We start from the raw sequence: 17,500 nt of genomic DNA, 5'->3' as shown, positions 1-17,500 counted from the left end.
CTGTGTAAAGTGTTTGATGCTGTAAACAGGCAAATTCTGTGGAATGTTCATAGAAAGTTTGGCTGCCCACCTAAATCCATGAATCTTCTCTGCCAGTTGAATGCAGAGACAAGGTCCAATATGTTATTGGAGGGCAGAAATTTGTGCTCTTAAATTGCAGAAATAGGTGCCAGAAAAGTTATGAACTATCCTCTATATTGTTTAATCTCTTCCTTGTCTTGTTACCACACAGTTAACTGATGAACAGAAAGGGAGACAAAAGACACAATTAACATTATTTCTCAACAGGGACCTTTTCAACATCAGAAAGCTTAACAGGTCATTGAATTACAGTGTACTGATGACTGTGCTGTATAGCTTGTACTCTTGATGCACACAGTTTCATCCATCATTTGAGCTCATGAAAGAAAGCTTATTAATGTCCAGAAAATTGAGATCATCTTTCATTGATGTACTCTGCTGCTATTTCTCCTCCTACTTTTTCAGTACATCAGTTACAAGACATGCTTTCTCAATTCAAATGTTTATGTAACAACATTCGAATTAGTACATGCAGGACAAAGATACTCTAAACAGTCTTAGAAAGACCTCTTTATCTTCTGGAAGGCTCGGATAGAGAGTCTTTCTTAGCAATCATCCCAGTCTCTATACAAAGCCTATGCTTATACTGTCCTGTATGGGTGTAAAATATGGACCATAGATTGCTAGCAGATTAGAATGCTGGAAACTGCTATCAACCAGTGTCTCTGGAAGTTCCTTTTAGTTACTGGCCAAAATAGGATTTCATACAGAAATTCTCCATTGAACGAACACACAATATTACATCTACACTATACAGACATTAACTGAGATGGTTTGACCTTGTAGTATGCATTTCTGACTTGAATCTCTCCAGTATCACCCATGGTCATGACTAATGCCTAGATAGAAGACCAAATAAGTGGTTCGTTGAAGAGAAGCAACATAAAATTTTAAGGGTGGAAAAGACACCACTTAACCTTCCCAAACTTTGGTGGTCTCATTAATGGAGGGTACTTGGAAATATGGAAGATAAACTTATTCAGCACAACCAGGATAAGCAGGAAAGATAAGTACTACCAGGACAGAGTTACACCTGGAGCTGCCAACCAAATATCTACGTGTCCATTCTGTGACCAAAGCTGTACATCAGAGACAGGATGTACAGGCATTGATAGGATCCACTAAAGAATTGGCCATCATCATATTGAAATTTACATACATAAATCTACCAAAATCAACAAATGAAAAAAATTACATAACTCCAATGAATAAAACGTGTTCTTATTATAGAAGTAAAAATATTCTTAATAGTATATCTCTAAATAAAGCTAAATCAAAAAGAAACAACCCACCAAATACATAGGTTCAAGCCATATGTAAAATACAACCCCCATAGATAATATTAGTTATAATGATAAAAAAATGAACACTAATGTTACATACAAAGTCGAGAAGCATTCAAAGGCATAATAATAATAATAATAATAATGAAATTAGTATTTATTGTAAAAACTCTTTCATGCTAACAATAATAGAATATGCATTCCAGCATGCAACACAAGAAAAACAAAGTAGATAATGTATTTGCATATCTATCGATATGTGTGTGTGTGTGCTTGTATGTATGTATCTATCTGAGTGCATTTGTATGTATGTATGTATGTATGTGTGTGTGTGTGTGTGTGAGATAGAGAAGGAGAGAGAGAGAGATAGAGAGAGAGAAAGAGAACATAAGTTTAGAAAAAAATTTGCAATAGAAATAACTACATGAAAGTGATAAAGAGGGAAAAAAAGGGGGAAGAAGAGAAGGGATTTCCCTGTCTTTTTCCATTTCTTTATCATTCTCACATACAACAGATAGTGAAATGAAGGAGAAGATATAGAGAGTAAGAAACGGCTTTGTTGTATCTCTGAAGGGTCATTATGCCAATAATAAACTTATGCACTGGTTCTATTTCATTTCTTTATTATTATTATTATTGCTAAGTACCAGTGACATTCTGGGGTCGATGTAATCAACTAGTCCCCTCCCACAAAATTTCAGGCCTTGTGCTTATGAAAGTAAGGATTATTATTATTATTATTATTATTATTATTATTATTATTATTGTTGTTGTTGTTATTAGTCAATTGGTTAATAATTTAACCAATTAGCTAATTAATTAGTTGATTAATTCTTTGGTTACTCAATCATTCAATCTATCAGCTAAGTCTGTCAAAGTCTTTTTATTGCCATTCCAGACCTCGTCCATGACCCCCCCTCCAGGTTTGTTTTAGTTTTATTTGTCACTGCGACAGAAAGACCTGAAATAGCGGGGGCATGTCATTAATGAGGTCATAAATGGCAATGAAAGGACTTTGACAAACCACGCTGGTTGATTGGTTAACCATAGGATTAACCAAACAAACAAATAGTTAACTGGTTAAATGATTGACTTATAAGAATAAAAGAAGTGAAAGACAACCAGTGTGTGTGTGTGTTTATTATTGGCACAATGATCCTCCTTTGAGACAACAAAATATGTTTCAATGTATGAGTTCACATCAAGAATCTTGCAAACCAAATACAAAAACGAAATAAATGGTTGATTAGTAGAAAGATATAACATAAGTAAGAAGAAAAATGAGCAAGACATAGAATAGGGAAGCATTATTTTTGCCAGTATCATTCCTGTTAGTATTATTATTGTTAGCAGTAATAATATCAACAGTAGAAGTATTGGTGTTAATTGTAGTAATGTTAGCAATATTAAGAATAAGGAGAAAAACAAGGAAAAAACATGAATGACTGATTCCAAAGTATTGATGAACAAGCAATATATTTGTTAGAAAAAGGAAAAAAACCAAGATCAGAGTAGTAAAACATGTCAAAATCAAAGCATGCAAGCAAGCAAGCTGTTTAAACCAAGAGTTAATAGTTAAATTTCAACTGGGTTAAATGAGTTAAGAAACCAAAGAAAAATAAAGACAATAAACGCAAAAAAAACAGCCTTATGTTGAAGTAAAAGTGGTACAAACCTGAGAGATGCATGAGATGAGCTTGACTGCACTGATGCCGACCTGAATACAATACAACCTGAATAGTGTGGGAGAGACTACTGTGATATTTGACTTTGCCAAACACATTGATAAGAAAGAGAATGACGTGGACAATAGCAGACAATGACAACACACAGAGCAGAGACAATGACGGAGAAGAGGTGACAGTGATAAGGAAAATATGACGGTGATAGAGAAAGAAATGATTGTGACATGGACAATATAAGATGAGAAGACAATGAAAGAGTGTAAATGACATTAGAAACAGCTGATGATAAGAGATAGAGAGGACATGACAAAAGGAATGAAAAGATGATAATATTAGAAAAGTGATGACAGTAACACAGAAGAGACAACAATAAAGAAGAGATGGCAAAAGAGAAGGAAATGATGGTGACAGGTTTTGAAGAGACACTGATAGGGAGGAAACAATATTTACAAGGAACAGATGACATTGATAGGAAACAGATGACAAAGACGGAATAGACAACAATGAGAGCAGACAGACAGTTGGCAGTAATAGAGATAATGGCAGGGTTCTGGTAATTGTTGTTGAGTAAATTCCATCAGCCCTATTTCAGGAAACTTACACCATGAAATAGAGTTATCTTTTTGAAAAGACTAATAAAAACGCACTGACCAAGCAAATCACTTCATCTAGTAATTCCGTTTCGTTTGAACATTTTTTTTTCTATTCAACCAATATTTTTATTGCAATCAATCTGTCTTTATTTGATTTGGTCAATAATGTCATAAGGTTCATAATAGGAGACATGTCATGTGTGATTCCTCAGTTCAGAGAAAAATGTGGTTGCTATGTTAAATAAGTCGAGTGTAGAGATAAATAGTTAAATAGTCAATCACTGAGACTATGACAGTATGATGTAGTGATGGCAGGCGATAAAAAAAAAATTGAAATTTGTTTCTTTCATAAAATACAAGTTTTAGTTTATGTTTATCACACACACACGCACAGTCAGCGAAAGAGTCTGTTCTGTGTTTTAAGCATTTGTAAGGATATCATGAAATACAAACATACCATACTGATGTAGTTTAATAAATAACTTTCTTTCATACACACATTTCATCAATCTTATTTTTCCCCACGCCATGATAGATCGTTAGCCACTACACACATTTTTTTCCCTCCTTGTTTTTTTCTGTGTCCCTTTCTGTCGAAGAGCGTAGGCTTGAAACATAAAAGACTTTTTCTATTCCTGAGCTTTATACTAATACATCTGTTTGTTTTGCACACCACCTGTCTTCGTCTTTTGTTTTTTTCATAAACTCTCCCTATATATATATATATGTATATAAACTAGTTATGCTATAATATTTAATGAAGAGTATTTAATGGTGAGAAAAATTTAGCAATGTTTTGACAGTAACAGTGTCACAAAAACAATTGTAATATGAGATTTTTTTAATATCTATATACATATCTCCATGTTTATTTTTAAGTAAAGTTGTTTATGAAAACAGCCAAACATTAAACTGAGGGATAAAGTGAAACTCTTCAATATATTCAATTTAACAAGGAAAATGCTCATTGTGACCTCAAAGTTTTGGCTTACTAGCCATCATCAGTCTGTGGATGGATAATAGGTTGAAATGTCAAAGTTTCTGTCAATCTTCCCTTCTAAAAATTAATATATCATCATCACTTAGCATCTGTTTTTGATAAATATAGAATATCCATAATCACAGTTAGTTGCATTCAGGAATCCATTTAGAAAGTGTAACAATGGTTGTTTCTGACAGGGTCCAGTGAATGAGGTGCCAGACGACTTTATATCCATGGTCTTCTCAGGAAGAGTGGGTGGAGAAGCTGGACGTTTTGGGATCACTACTACTTTGTTATATCCCCTTCTTCTTAGCTCTCCTGTGTGACCCTTCTATCCGGCATTCACCATGATAGATTGCTAGCCACTAGACCCATTTTTTTCTCTCCTTATTTCTTTCTGTGTTCCTTTCTGTGGAAGAGCATAGGCTCAAAATGAAAGACTTTTTCAATTCCCCAGCATTATACTAATACATCTGTTTTCTACACCACCTGTCTTTGTCATTTATTGTTTTGTGAATTCTCCCTATATATATATATATATATATATATATATATATATATATATATAATATATATATATATATATACATATATATATATATATATATATACGTATATATATATATATATATATATATATATATATACATATATATATATATATATATATATATACATATATATATATATATATATATATATATATATATACATATATATATATATATATATATGTATGTATATGTATATATATAGTCAATTAAAAAGACAAAAGAAAACTCAATCAAATGTGAGGATGTAGCACAAGCAATGTATTAATATGACATTCAAAGGGTAGTTGTCTTACATTTCGAGCATAGCTCTTCATTGGAAACAGGAAAAATAAGAAAGTTTAATGGGAAAAAAGGAAGAGGAAAACAATTATCAACCAACAGTCCATGGGCTGTTGTATTTCTGAAGCGAGGAAGAGAAAGTGCTTTCTGGGACAGGAGAGTGTGAAGATGGTTGGCATGTGTGTGTGTGTGCGTGTGTGTGGCAGTAACTGCGTGTGTGTGGCAGTAACTGCGTGTGTGTGTGCATGGTAGCATGTGATGGTAACTGTGTGTGTGTGTGCATGTGTGGTGTGTGTATGTAGCAGTGTGTGTGGTATTAACTGTGTTTACTTTGAATTTAATCTGTTTTGGATTGCCTTTATAATGATGTTGTTAGCATATATTTTCAGATATAGGATATTAATTTGACTGGTATTGTATTCTATTTTCTGTATCAAAATATGCTGGCACAGTAGAAACGATTATCAGTAATGTATGGTGTAATCACCAATTAAAGATGTGATTTTCTCCATTCTTATTCTTGTCTTATACTCCAAGTTTCTTGAAATTCTTCTGAACAATATTTGGATTTATTTGTCATATATGAAGAATTTCCTAGAATGTTTTTTTTACTTGCATTTGTTGCTATCTGATTGTTTGATGTAGTTAACCAAATTCATTTAACACTGAGTGAATTATAGATATGTTCAGCCAGAGGAGCATGATGTAACACATCTGTTTGCCAATAAAAAACACGTGTAAAACAGCTGAAGTGAACCACAATCCATCTGTTGTTATTTGTTTATCTGGCACCTAACTTAGAACATGTAATTCATTTGTATATAGAATCTACAGACAGTGGTACAATAAGTGCAGTGAGCGTACCCATGGGTGACCTTGATGATTAATTGTGTATTTAGTCAATCATTTGTGAATGTATGCATAACTGGAGTAAAAGTCCGTGTTTACTTTAGTAAGTATGTATTTGTCCTTAAATACTGTTTGTACATGATACGATTACAACTGACTTGACCTTGGTGCTTTCACTATTTAAGTACCTGATTCTCTTGCGTCTGGGAAATTTCATACATATTCTTTTATTCTTTTACTTGTTTCAGCCATTTGGCTGTGGCCATGCTGGAACACTGCCTTAAAGGGTTTTTAGACGAAGAAATTGACTTATTCTTTGTAAGCCTAGTACTTATTCTATTGGTCTCTTTTGTCAGACTGCTAAGTTACATGGACATAAACATACTAACATCAGTTGCCAAGCAACAGTGGGAGACAAACAGATACATACACACATAAATATATATATATATATATGTATATATATATACAATGAGCTTCTTTCAGTTTCCATCTACCAAATCCACTCACAAGGTTTTGGTTGGCCCAAGGCTATTGTAAAAGACACCTACCCAAGGTGTCACACTGTGGGACTGAACCTGGAACTATGTGGTTGAGAAGTAGGTTTCTTACCACACAGCCACACCTGTATGTATACATATATGAGGTACTGCACAGTGGGATTAAACAGGAAGCCACACAATTGCTTAGCGAAATTCTGAATCATGCAGCCATACATGTGTTCATGTCCATACCTACACTTAACATTGACATATGAAATAGTTCAGAATATTCACTTGTGGGAAAACATATGCACTGGAGACAAATCTTAATATATTCATTGACAAAATATTCAAATACATTGATTGGTGAAATATATGAATATATCCCTTACTGATATTTATATTTTCAGAAAACTTAATTATTTTGTGCAGATCTATTTATAGATCAGTTAAGCAAAGGCTATAACTTTTCCTAAAAAGATTCATTTGGAGATCGTGTCATCATTTGATGGAATTCAAGTAATCTAAAGCATTAAGTATCCATGGAAAGCTAATATTGTCGATATAATTATTAAGCAATGATCATGAAGATAATGGTAACAGTCTGATACTGATGTTAATTTTGTTGAGTTGGTGATAGCAATGTCAAAATTAGAACTGAAAAATGCACATGCTCAAAAGGGTTGCAGAATATCATGATAAACTTTAAAAAGTATGGGTCTAGCATTGTTGCAATAAAATACTGGAATCACTATATGTTGTACATTTTGTGGCATCTTAAAACAAAAAGAGACTTGTGTGTGAATTATGATGGCATGATAATAATTAAACAGAGTTCTTAATGCTCTCAGTTCAAATCACACGAAAATTAACTTTACCTTTCATCTTTCTGGAGTTGATAAAGTAAATATTTGCCAACTAGTTGGTCGATATAAACAACTCTACTTAACTTGTTGTTTGTGGCCTTGTATCTATGTTAAAAATCATTAATTATAATTATCATTTGGGAAGTGTGTGACAAAATTGGTTACACATGGATAATTTGAGGTGTATTATCATGTCATTTAATTTTGTGTTCAAATGCTGCTAAAGTTACATTAACTGCATAAATACTTGCAAAGTACAAATGTTGAATAAATTCACATGCTTCTTACCTCAAAATATGAGGTCATATAAAAAATTTAGAATTTATTCATTATAATATTATCATCACCCTGGTCATCATTGTCTTTTAATTGTTGTGCTATCATTATATATATAATAATTGTTTTGCATTCTAAAAAGATTCCTTGATTTTCTTTCACACACACACACATAGGTTGATAGATAGACAGATATATAGCAGTATGAATTCTCACATTTCTAAATTATGAAGCAGTATGAATTCTCACATTTTTAAATACAATTCTGAAGCTATTCAATATCATTTACCAATTGTTAGCACACAGAATAAAATACATTGTAGCATTGCTTCCAGCTCTTTAGACTCTGTGTTCAAATTCCGTCAAGGTCAATTTTGCTTTTCATCTTTGCAGGATTGATGAAATAAAAGTTACAGTCAATATGTACTGGAGTTGATGTAATCAATGGAATTATTGTATTATTTGTCTACAAGATTTGTTTTACTTGAGTTGGTTCAAGTCTTTCCCTCACTGAGCTATTATTTTGTTTGATGTCCGAGGAATTAGATTCATTATTTTCTTTAGGTATACACCTGCTCATCTTTTCTTAAGTTCTTTGTCTCTGATTGTACCTTTCTTGGTCTGTAATGAATGTGTATGTGAGTGATATATATATATATATAGAGAGAGAGAGAGAAAGAGAGAGAGAGAGAGAGAGAGTCTGTATGATTATATCTTCTTGTCTTGAAATCATGTGATAGCTGTAAGTGAGAGTCACTGTCGTATAAGCAGTCATACATTCCTAATATTCTGTAAAAACATGTCTGACCTTGGGCAAACATTACCTTGCTTAGAAACATATAAGACTTGGTAACAGAAAGGACATCTAGCCATAGAAAAACCTACTGCAACAAATTCTGTCCAACCCATGCAGGCATGATGATGATTATTATAAATGTGACATTTTTTACAACCACCACTGATTGTTTTGGATGTAAATTATTTTTGGCACAGTAATATTCTTCAATAATTTCATTGCTTCCATCATTACAGTTGTATTTAGTTTTCTATTAAATACTATATAATTTCTATCTTAGCACTTACATTTGTTGTCATTCGAATAATTGCATATGTCATCATTGCTATTTTATATCATTTATACATTTTCTCCCCATTTGCATCTCTTCTACATATATATATATATATATATGTGGGTGTGTGTGCGTGTGTATATATATATATATCCTTATTATCCCACTTTTTGTTTTACTTGTTTTATTAGAAATTTATAGAAATAGATAAACTCTTCGGAAATGTCTGCTTTCCCTGGTCTAGTTTTATTATAGTCAGATTGGTTTCTTCTCTTCCTTTCTTCACAAATTTTGAGAATATTCATTTAGCAGTGAAGTCTTGTGTTTATCTTTTAACACGTTCCACCTGGTGCTATTCATTTATTTAAGATAATGTATATTTAAATGTTTGTTACCTCTTTTATTCAATTGTTCTACTACTGCGTCTACTGCTACCACTACCATCACCATCACCTATGTTTCTTGATTGAATAACTTACCTGTTTCAGTATATACAACAATGAAATTTGTATGATATCACTAAGTACCAATGCGGGAATGTAAGCGCCTGAGTTAATGGTAAGAGAGAAGAAGTAATATTTCATTGATTTAGCTATTTGCAACTTGGAAATGTTAGAAATTCTTCAATGTAATCTTTAAATCATTCGTCACAGTGACAATAACATTCTAATAAAACACACACACACACAAGCACACACACACACACACACACACACACACACACACATATAATATTTACTATTGAGAATACCTGTCAAAACAATGTATCCACAACACATCCACAAGCAAGAAAATTATTAATGAGCATTAGTGGTTAGACTGAAGTGAATGGAGTTCAACAAAGATTTGAAACCAGATCACAGTTTTAGTCTGCAAAAATAGCATATAGCCTGCAATGTGTCTATTCTAGAAATAACCAGTGCTGCAAGAAGTAAATTCCCTGGGAATAAACTTGACGATCCAGTTTTGATATTCACATAAAGTTACTTTATTTCATTTCAACAACAATTCTCATTTATAAATCATAAAGTATTACTGTTTCATTTCCATATATAACATATATATATATATATATATATATGGGGTGAAAGAGTCAGCATGGGCTAGTGGTTAGAGCAGTGGACTCGCGTTCGAGGGATCGCTGGTTTGAATCTCAGACTGGGTGATGTGTGTTTATGAGCAAAACACCTAAGCTCCATGCAGCTGTGACAGAAGGTAACGGTGAACTTCTGCTGACTCTTTTGTCACAACTTTCTCTCATTGTTTCCTCCTGCATCTAACAGCTCACCTACAATGGGCCAGCATCCATTCAGGTAGGGAAATTATACACTAAAGAAACTGGAAAACCAGCCCTTATGAGCCGGGTGTGGCTCGAGAAGGAACAAACAACAAAACAAACACATATATATATATATATATGCATATATGTATATATATCATCATCATCATCATCGTTTAGCGTCCGTTTTCCATGCTAGCATGGGTTGGACGGGTCAACTGGGGTCTGTGAAGCTGGAAGGCTTTGTCAGGCCCAGTCAGATCTGGCAGTGTTTCTACGGCTGGATGCCCTTCCTAACGTCAACCACTCCGCGAGTGTAGTGGGTGTTTTTTATGTGCCACCTGCACAGGTGCCAGACAGAGCTGGCGAACGGCCACGAACGGATGGTGCTTTTACGTGTCACACACACATATATATATATATATATATATAAATATATATCAACTCATGTCAATATGTAAAGCATAAATACCTATATATATGAGTGAATAAGATGCTCTATCCATAAAGGAGGAAGCAGAGCAGATTCTAAAACCTATAGGCCTATCTCTCTGACCTCTCATGTCAGTAAAGTCATGAAACAAATAGTCTGGAGGATGCTAATTGCATTCCTTGAAGAGAATGACTTGCTGACTGACAGCCAGCATGGTTTTTGACCAGGTAGAAGCTGCCTGGTACAGCTTTTACAGCACTACTCAAAAACTCAAATGAGAACCTGATATATCTTGCCTTTGCAAAAGTCTTTCATAAAGTCAATATGTCACAAGTCACATGATCTTGGCACAGTAGGGAAACTTGGAGAGTGACTACACAGCTTTCTAAAAGATAGAAAACAAGTAGAAGTAACCAATGAAGCTACCCCTAAGGAAATGCAAATGAGTGGTGTTCCACAGGGCACTATCTTAGGGCCACTGCTAATCATAGTGACCGTCTCAGACATGCCCTCAGCTGATCAGATAGACACCTTTGCCAGCTGTGAAGATGATACAAAAGTCTCTCAGGATACAGAACTCTGGAGATGTAGTATACTGGCAGCAGAAGATGGATGCAATATACAAATGGGCTGAGAACAATAACTTGCAGTTTAATGCTGGAAAATTCCAAGTCCTGTGCTACCAGTACACAAAACGGAATGAAATGCAGACAGGATACACTGGCCCAGGTGGAACTGCAATCACTGAATCAAGACCAGTGTGACCTGGGTATTGACTTGAGTAATGATGCATCTTTCCAAATGCATATTGCTGAGTTGACAATAAAATGCAGATGACTTCCTGGATGGGTTTTTAGAACTTTCAGAACGAGAGAAGAGAAAACCATGATGGTCACCTGAAGAACTTACGTACTCAACTACTATAGTCACCGCAGTGTAAACTAAATGGTGGAACTTGAAGCAATCCACTGAAGCTACACAAAGAAGATTATCTCAATGCAACTTGTCAGCTACTGGGAAAGGCTGACAAAAGTTATGGTTCTACTTCCTAGAATGAAGATGGGTAAGATATGCTTTGATACACATCTGGAAAATAAATACTGGAAATACTTGGGCCAAACTTAGGCATTGGAAGTTAAGAACAGGGTGCCACTGCATGGTGCCAAAAATTCCAACATTGCCATCAGGAGACAGAACCAGACATTGCAACAGCTTGGGTTTCAAGGGCTCACAACTTTTCAATATCATCTGCAAAAGCCTAGGAGACCTACATAGTGTGGATGTAGGTATCTTCAAAACAACTGGATCTTCTCTCCCTGCAGCAGGGAACACAAATAAGGGCAGCAATATTAGCCTTTCTCTACTCGTTACTTTTGAAGTCTTCTTTGGAGTCAGATGTCAGTTTAGCTGGAAAGAAGCAATGCAGTTATTAATCAATGCATGCAAGATTTCACAGCTCCAGCATCACTCCTTTACAGCTTATACTCAGATGTGTGTGTGTGTGTGTGTGTGTGTGTGGTGTGTGTGTGTGTGTGTGTGTGTGTGTGTTTGTATATATTTATATACACATATTACTGCTCCTAAATTGTCATCACAGAGCATCAAACTGGTGGTGGAACTTGTGTCAATCTAGCACCACTACACAAAGAAGATTGACTCAGTGAAATGGACAAACTACTGGGAGAGGCTAAAGGAACCAAAGGTCTATTTCCTGGAGAGAAGGCATGAAAGACATGAAGTGATATACACATGATGGAAGATCCTGAAAGTTCTAGCTACCAATTTTGGAACTGAAAGCTATACAAACCACTTAACTGCATGGCAACGCATAGTACCAGAAACCCTGTCTTCTCCATCTTGAATAAGGAACTAGTATTGCAACAACTTGGGTTTTAAGGATCCACAACTATTCACCATTCTGCCAGACAACCTCAGAGAATTGCGAGGTGTAGATGTGAAGGTCTTTAAAGAGCATCTACACAAATTTATAGCTGAGATGCTAGATGAACTGTACTACAACAGGAGATACAAAAAGGAGCAGTTCTGTCCAACTTGCTACTTCACCAGAAACAGTACAGAAATAAAAAATCCAAACACACTGAAAGGCAGTGCTCTAGTATGGCCTCAGCCTCTGGCTGAAACCAGTAAAAAGATAAAAGATATATATACATCTATGTATGTATATGAAAGGTGGGATGTAAAGCCGAGAGTAGTTATTATTTAAGAGGAACAATCAGTTGGCAGTCCTTTACTAACTTGTCTATTTGTTGTATTTGTTATTTAGCCCAAAGAACTGCACAGATTCAGCAGACACAAAAATCAAAGACATTTTACGCATAATTGTCATGTATTTTGTTTTATAGACATAATGTAATTTGGGCTACATTATCTAATTTGCTTTTCAGCTTAAAAAAAATGTAGTGTGATAAAGCCAATAAAGTCATTGATAAATTGGAAAGGCAACAGGAGCAAAGGAAATGCTAGCAGAAGCATTAAAAAAGCTTCTACAGCCTAGATTGAATAACATGTCTTAGGTAATGTGTGTATGTGTGTGTGTGTGTGTGTGTGTGTGTATGCACACAAACCAACTTAGATGAAATAATCTCTCTTTGTCTCATTATCAAAGAAACTAAAAGCTCAGAATTGCACTCCTAAAATACTCATTAAAAAGTCATCAAATATATAAATACATCAATAAAAAAAATGAAGAACTAAGTCAATTAAGTCAATTGTAAAGTGATTTTTGACCAGAAACAAGAATTTTGGAAGAACTACTGAACCTAAGAACAATATGTGTAAGAGATTTAAACATAAACCATGATGCTTACCTATGTTTTATATGGTAGATGAAAATATGTAAAGGTACTCGAATGTATAATTTGAGATATGTGATAAAGAATTTCAAATCATTACAAAACTATACTGAAGCAGCAGGGAGTGATCTGACTCCCACCCCCATCATCATTATCATCGTTCTCACCATTTAACATTTGTTTTTCATGCTAGTATGGGTTAGGTGGTTCAAGAGGAGCTGATGAGTTAGAGGCCTGGTTTCTACAGTTAGATGTCTTTCCTAATACCAATCAGAATTGCCGATTGCTTTTACGTGGTACCGTACTAGAGAGGCTACCAAGTAATTCACAGGGTACCTCAACAGAGAAGTAGTAGTATTGAGAGAAGTGGCTTTATGTTAGTCAGGTGGTGAGGGGTTAAGGTACATTAGAAGGACAGAAATAAAGGTGGCGAGTTGGCAGAAACGTTAGCACACTCGGTGAAATGCTTAGCTGTATTTCGTCTGCCGTTATATTCTGAGTTTAAATTCTGCCGAGGTTGACTTTGCCTTTCATCCTTTTGGGGGGATCGATAAATTAAGTACCAGTTACTGGAGTCGCTCTAATTGACTTAATCCCTTTGTCTGTCCTTGATTGTCCCCTCTATGTTTAGCCCCTTGCAGGCAATAAAGAAATAAGAAATAAATGTCTTGTTGTAAGGGAAGCAAAGCTGCGTACAATTCTCAAGCTCATTTAACCTATAAACTGAGCAGACCTTCAGAAAAGTAGATAACTTGTCAGGTATGTTCTGCAGGAGGTATGGATAGCAACAACCTAACATAGGCTGATTATTCTGCCTTTATTAGCTGTTGGGAGATATGACCTTGTAACTAAAGTAAATGACAAATGAAAGTTCTGTGAAATGGAAATAATTGTAAAGCAACACGAGTAATGCTAATCCGGAAAAAACAGCCAAATAAGAAATCAAAAAGAGGATTGAGATATCTAGAAAAGTAGTTTGAATGATGTCAAATATATGAACATAAAAAAGTGCTAATATTGAAAATGGAGAAAATATTATTAAAATGGTATGTATGGTCCACTCAATTATATGATTCTGAAAGATAGCCATTGAAATAGTATTATGGAATTGATTAGAATCCCCTCAAATGTGGTAGTACTTTAGAGTATATTATACTTAAAATAGAAAAAAAAAAAAGATTTATTAGACATCATCAAAGATAAAAAAAAAACCTGAAATATTTCGGACATTCAATTAGAAAAAAAAAAAAAATGAAAGGCAAATAGAAAGAGAAAACCAAAGTATTATGTGGCTGGATGATATCAAGACACAGATATACTTAAAATACAGAGAATGTATAGGGACAACACAAAGGAGATGGCGATAAATGGTATTCAACCTACAGATTTTCAGTAATGCCTGATGATGATGAAGTTGTGTTTTGAAGAAGATTTTACCTCAATTTCTAGCAGGCTGAGCGACCACCTGGATGCTTCCTCATCTATCAGTGTTGTGCAATTGTTGGCTGTTGTCAGAAACTTCCAATTCATCTGACATTTTTTTTTGTCGTATAATTTTTTTGGTATACATCAGTATGCATAGTCTTTGCAATCCCTATAAGACTGGTAAGATTGATGCAACTAATGTTCCTCATGGTACAGGAGGTAAAGAAAACAAGATTTGCTGGCAAGGATGATGTTTTGGGAGGAAGTGTTAGGCACTGTGGTTAGTGCAGGGCTTCTCAGGTTGAAGCAATATGAGTGATGAGAGAAATGAGTGAGTAGGGAAGAGCAAAGAAAGACTACGGTACCAGTGGAAAAGATAGAGAAGAGACAGCACAACTGTGAACCAGAGATTGAAGAGTGTTGATGAGTCAGGTGGCCTATCTTTGGATGTGGTCTAGGATGTGTGCATAGCAGCAGTACCAGCCTGGGTGTAGGACGTGCATTCTATTATGGGTCTCACTTAAGCATTGTAAAGCTCAGCATCGTTTTAAAATCTACTTTTCCATGCTTGCATTCATCAAATGGAATTTGTCAAAGCAGATTTTCTTTGGCTGGGTGCCCTTCCTATTTCCAAGCGAGGTAGTATTTTCCACATGGCCAGACATGTTTCTGCAGAATATTAGAAGTCAATCACATGATATCAAGACAAGGAGACAAACCCCAGCCTCCTGAACACATGATGGACTGTCTTTAGTTTCTACCTAGCAGATCCACTTAGCCAAAGTAGTAGACACTTGCCTAAGGTACCATGGAGTAAGACTGAACCTCAAATCATGCATTTGGAAAGCAAATTACTAAACCATACAACCATGTTTATGCCCATAAAGTGTTGGCTGTTATTGGCAGGCGAGCAGGATGAAGCATTCTCTGTCTCTGGAGAGCAAGGCCAATCATTGGGAAACAATCTTTGCTATATTGAGGATATACATTTATCAGGAAAGATCTTCACTGATGAGGAAGCTCAGGATTTGTAGCAATGGGTTATTTGGAGATTTAAGAAGCATTAAGCCACGGACATAAAACTTGTAATCTCATTAATCCCTAATTTTCAAGGCACCAGTTGCAATTGATTGGTTTGGATGTTCCCAGGATAGGCAACAGATTTAAAGGTATTTGGTGGATTCTATGGATATTGAACTGTGTCTTGCTCTTCAGATTGGTGAAAGGGTAGGAAATACAATGTTAGTAAAAGGTCAATGATGAAGCTATATTTGTAGTCACTTGATTTGCTAGAAATATCAGCCAAATCATTGGTAAAATTATATAGAACCATCTCAAATAAGGGAAAGGTGCATTAGATAACATAGTTTTAGACATCTCTAAATGACAGAATGGTCACAGATGTTTTAGTTATAAATCAGAACTGATTTGCAGATGGGTGGGAGTGAAGATCAAACAACAACAAGAAACCGATGCTACTTTTTTTGTTTGCTCAACTTCCTGGTAGAAATAGTAGCTAAAACTCCCTCAAATCATATCCACATTACCTTCTTAAATAAAGGTAGTACACACGAAATAACTATTTCCTCCTCCTCATCATCATAATCATTTAATGTCCATTGTGTGTGTGTGTGTGTGTGTGTGTGTATTTTAGTGCTGGTAGATGGTAATGGTGATGATGAATAAAACATATATTGAGATGAAGGATACGAGTTGGTCTGAAGGGGCCGAGTTAGCTTAGCAAAAACTAGCCAGCTGTCTGTAACAAGGGATATTGTAGTACACCATATGTAGTAATATTGTTCAGATAGACAGGACACCTTGATAGAATTCGGTATAAAGAAAATGCAGTTTGTTGGTTCACATGATAATGTGCATTGATAAAACCAAAACTCAAACGATGGCTAGATTCACAATTTTAAAATAGAAAAACAAGGTTGTGTATTATTTCTTTTTTCTACATATTGCAATCTATGATTTTATTTCTTATGCTTACATCGGCTGGAATGCTGGCATGAATTGCTTCGAAGCATGCCAATAACGAATAATCAAAATCAACACCACCATGTATAATTCAAGATGAAAGTCTATTCCATGAAGTCAACCAACCATTATAATATAGCCAAACTATCTATAAAATTTGAACGCAACAACCATTCATAATAATACGCTAGAGAGAATTATAGGAATATATATATATATATATATACACACACACACACACACACGTATGTATACATTTATGTGTATGTGCATAGGTATATATATATATGTAAATACATATACATATATATATATAGGCATATCTATATATATGTGCGTGTGTGTGCCTATGCGTGTGTACGTGTGTGTGTGTATAACTATGTTCAATACACATATCTATAATTATATACACAACTATAGAAATATAGTGTCGTATGCACACACATCTTAGATCAAAGAACTCATCGAAACAAGAAATGTTTCGCATGGTAAACAAGAAAGTAACAGCTGTTCTGCAGAATATTTATTGTACCATTCTCTCAAGCACCACTACGGACCAACCGCCAA

General features: G+C 34.8%; 1 protein-coding gene across 6 annotated transcripts in view; it reads right to left on the bottom strand.

The window, feature by feature from the left end:
* The window catches only part of LOC115218094 (sodium/calcium exchanger 2-like), a 327,718-nt gene that overhangs the window by 102,626 nt on the left and 207,592 nt on the right, over window positions 1-17,500 (bottom strand). For 4 of the 6 annotated variants that reach the window (XM_036507833.1, XM_036507834.1, XM_036507836.1 and 1 more), the window contains exon 6: window positions 3,040-3,081. The exons of the other annotated variants lie outside the window; for them this stretch is intronic. In XM_036507833.1, coding sequence (XP_036363726.1) covers window positions 3,040-3,081 — 42 coding nt within the window. The remainder of the gene's footprint in view (window positions 1-3,039; window positions 3,082-17,500) is intronic. 6 annotated transcript variants of the gene reach the window in all.

This window comes from Octopus sinensis, linkage group LG12 (genome assembly GCF_006345805.1).
Source record: "Octopus sinensis linkage group LG12, ASM634580v1, whole genome shotgun sequence".
Lineage (NCBI taxonomy): Eukaryota > Metazoa > Mollusca > Cephalopoda > Octopoda > Octopodidae > Octopus > Octopus sinensis.
This window is presented reverse-complemented; position numbering and strand designations above follow the sequence as displayed.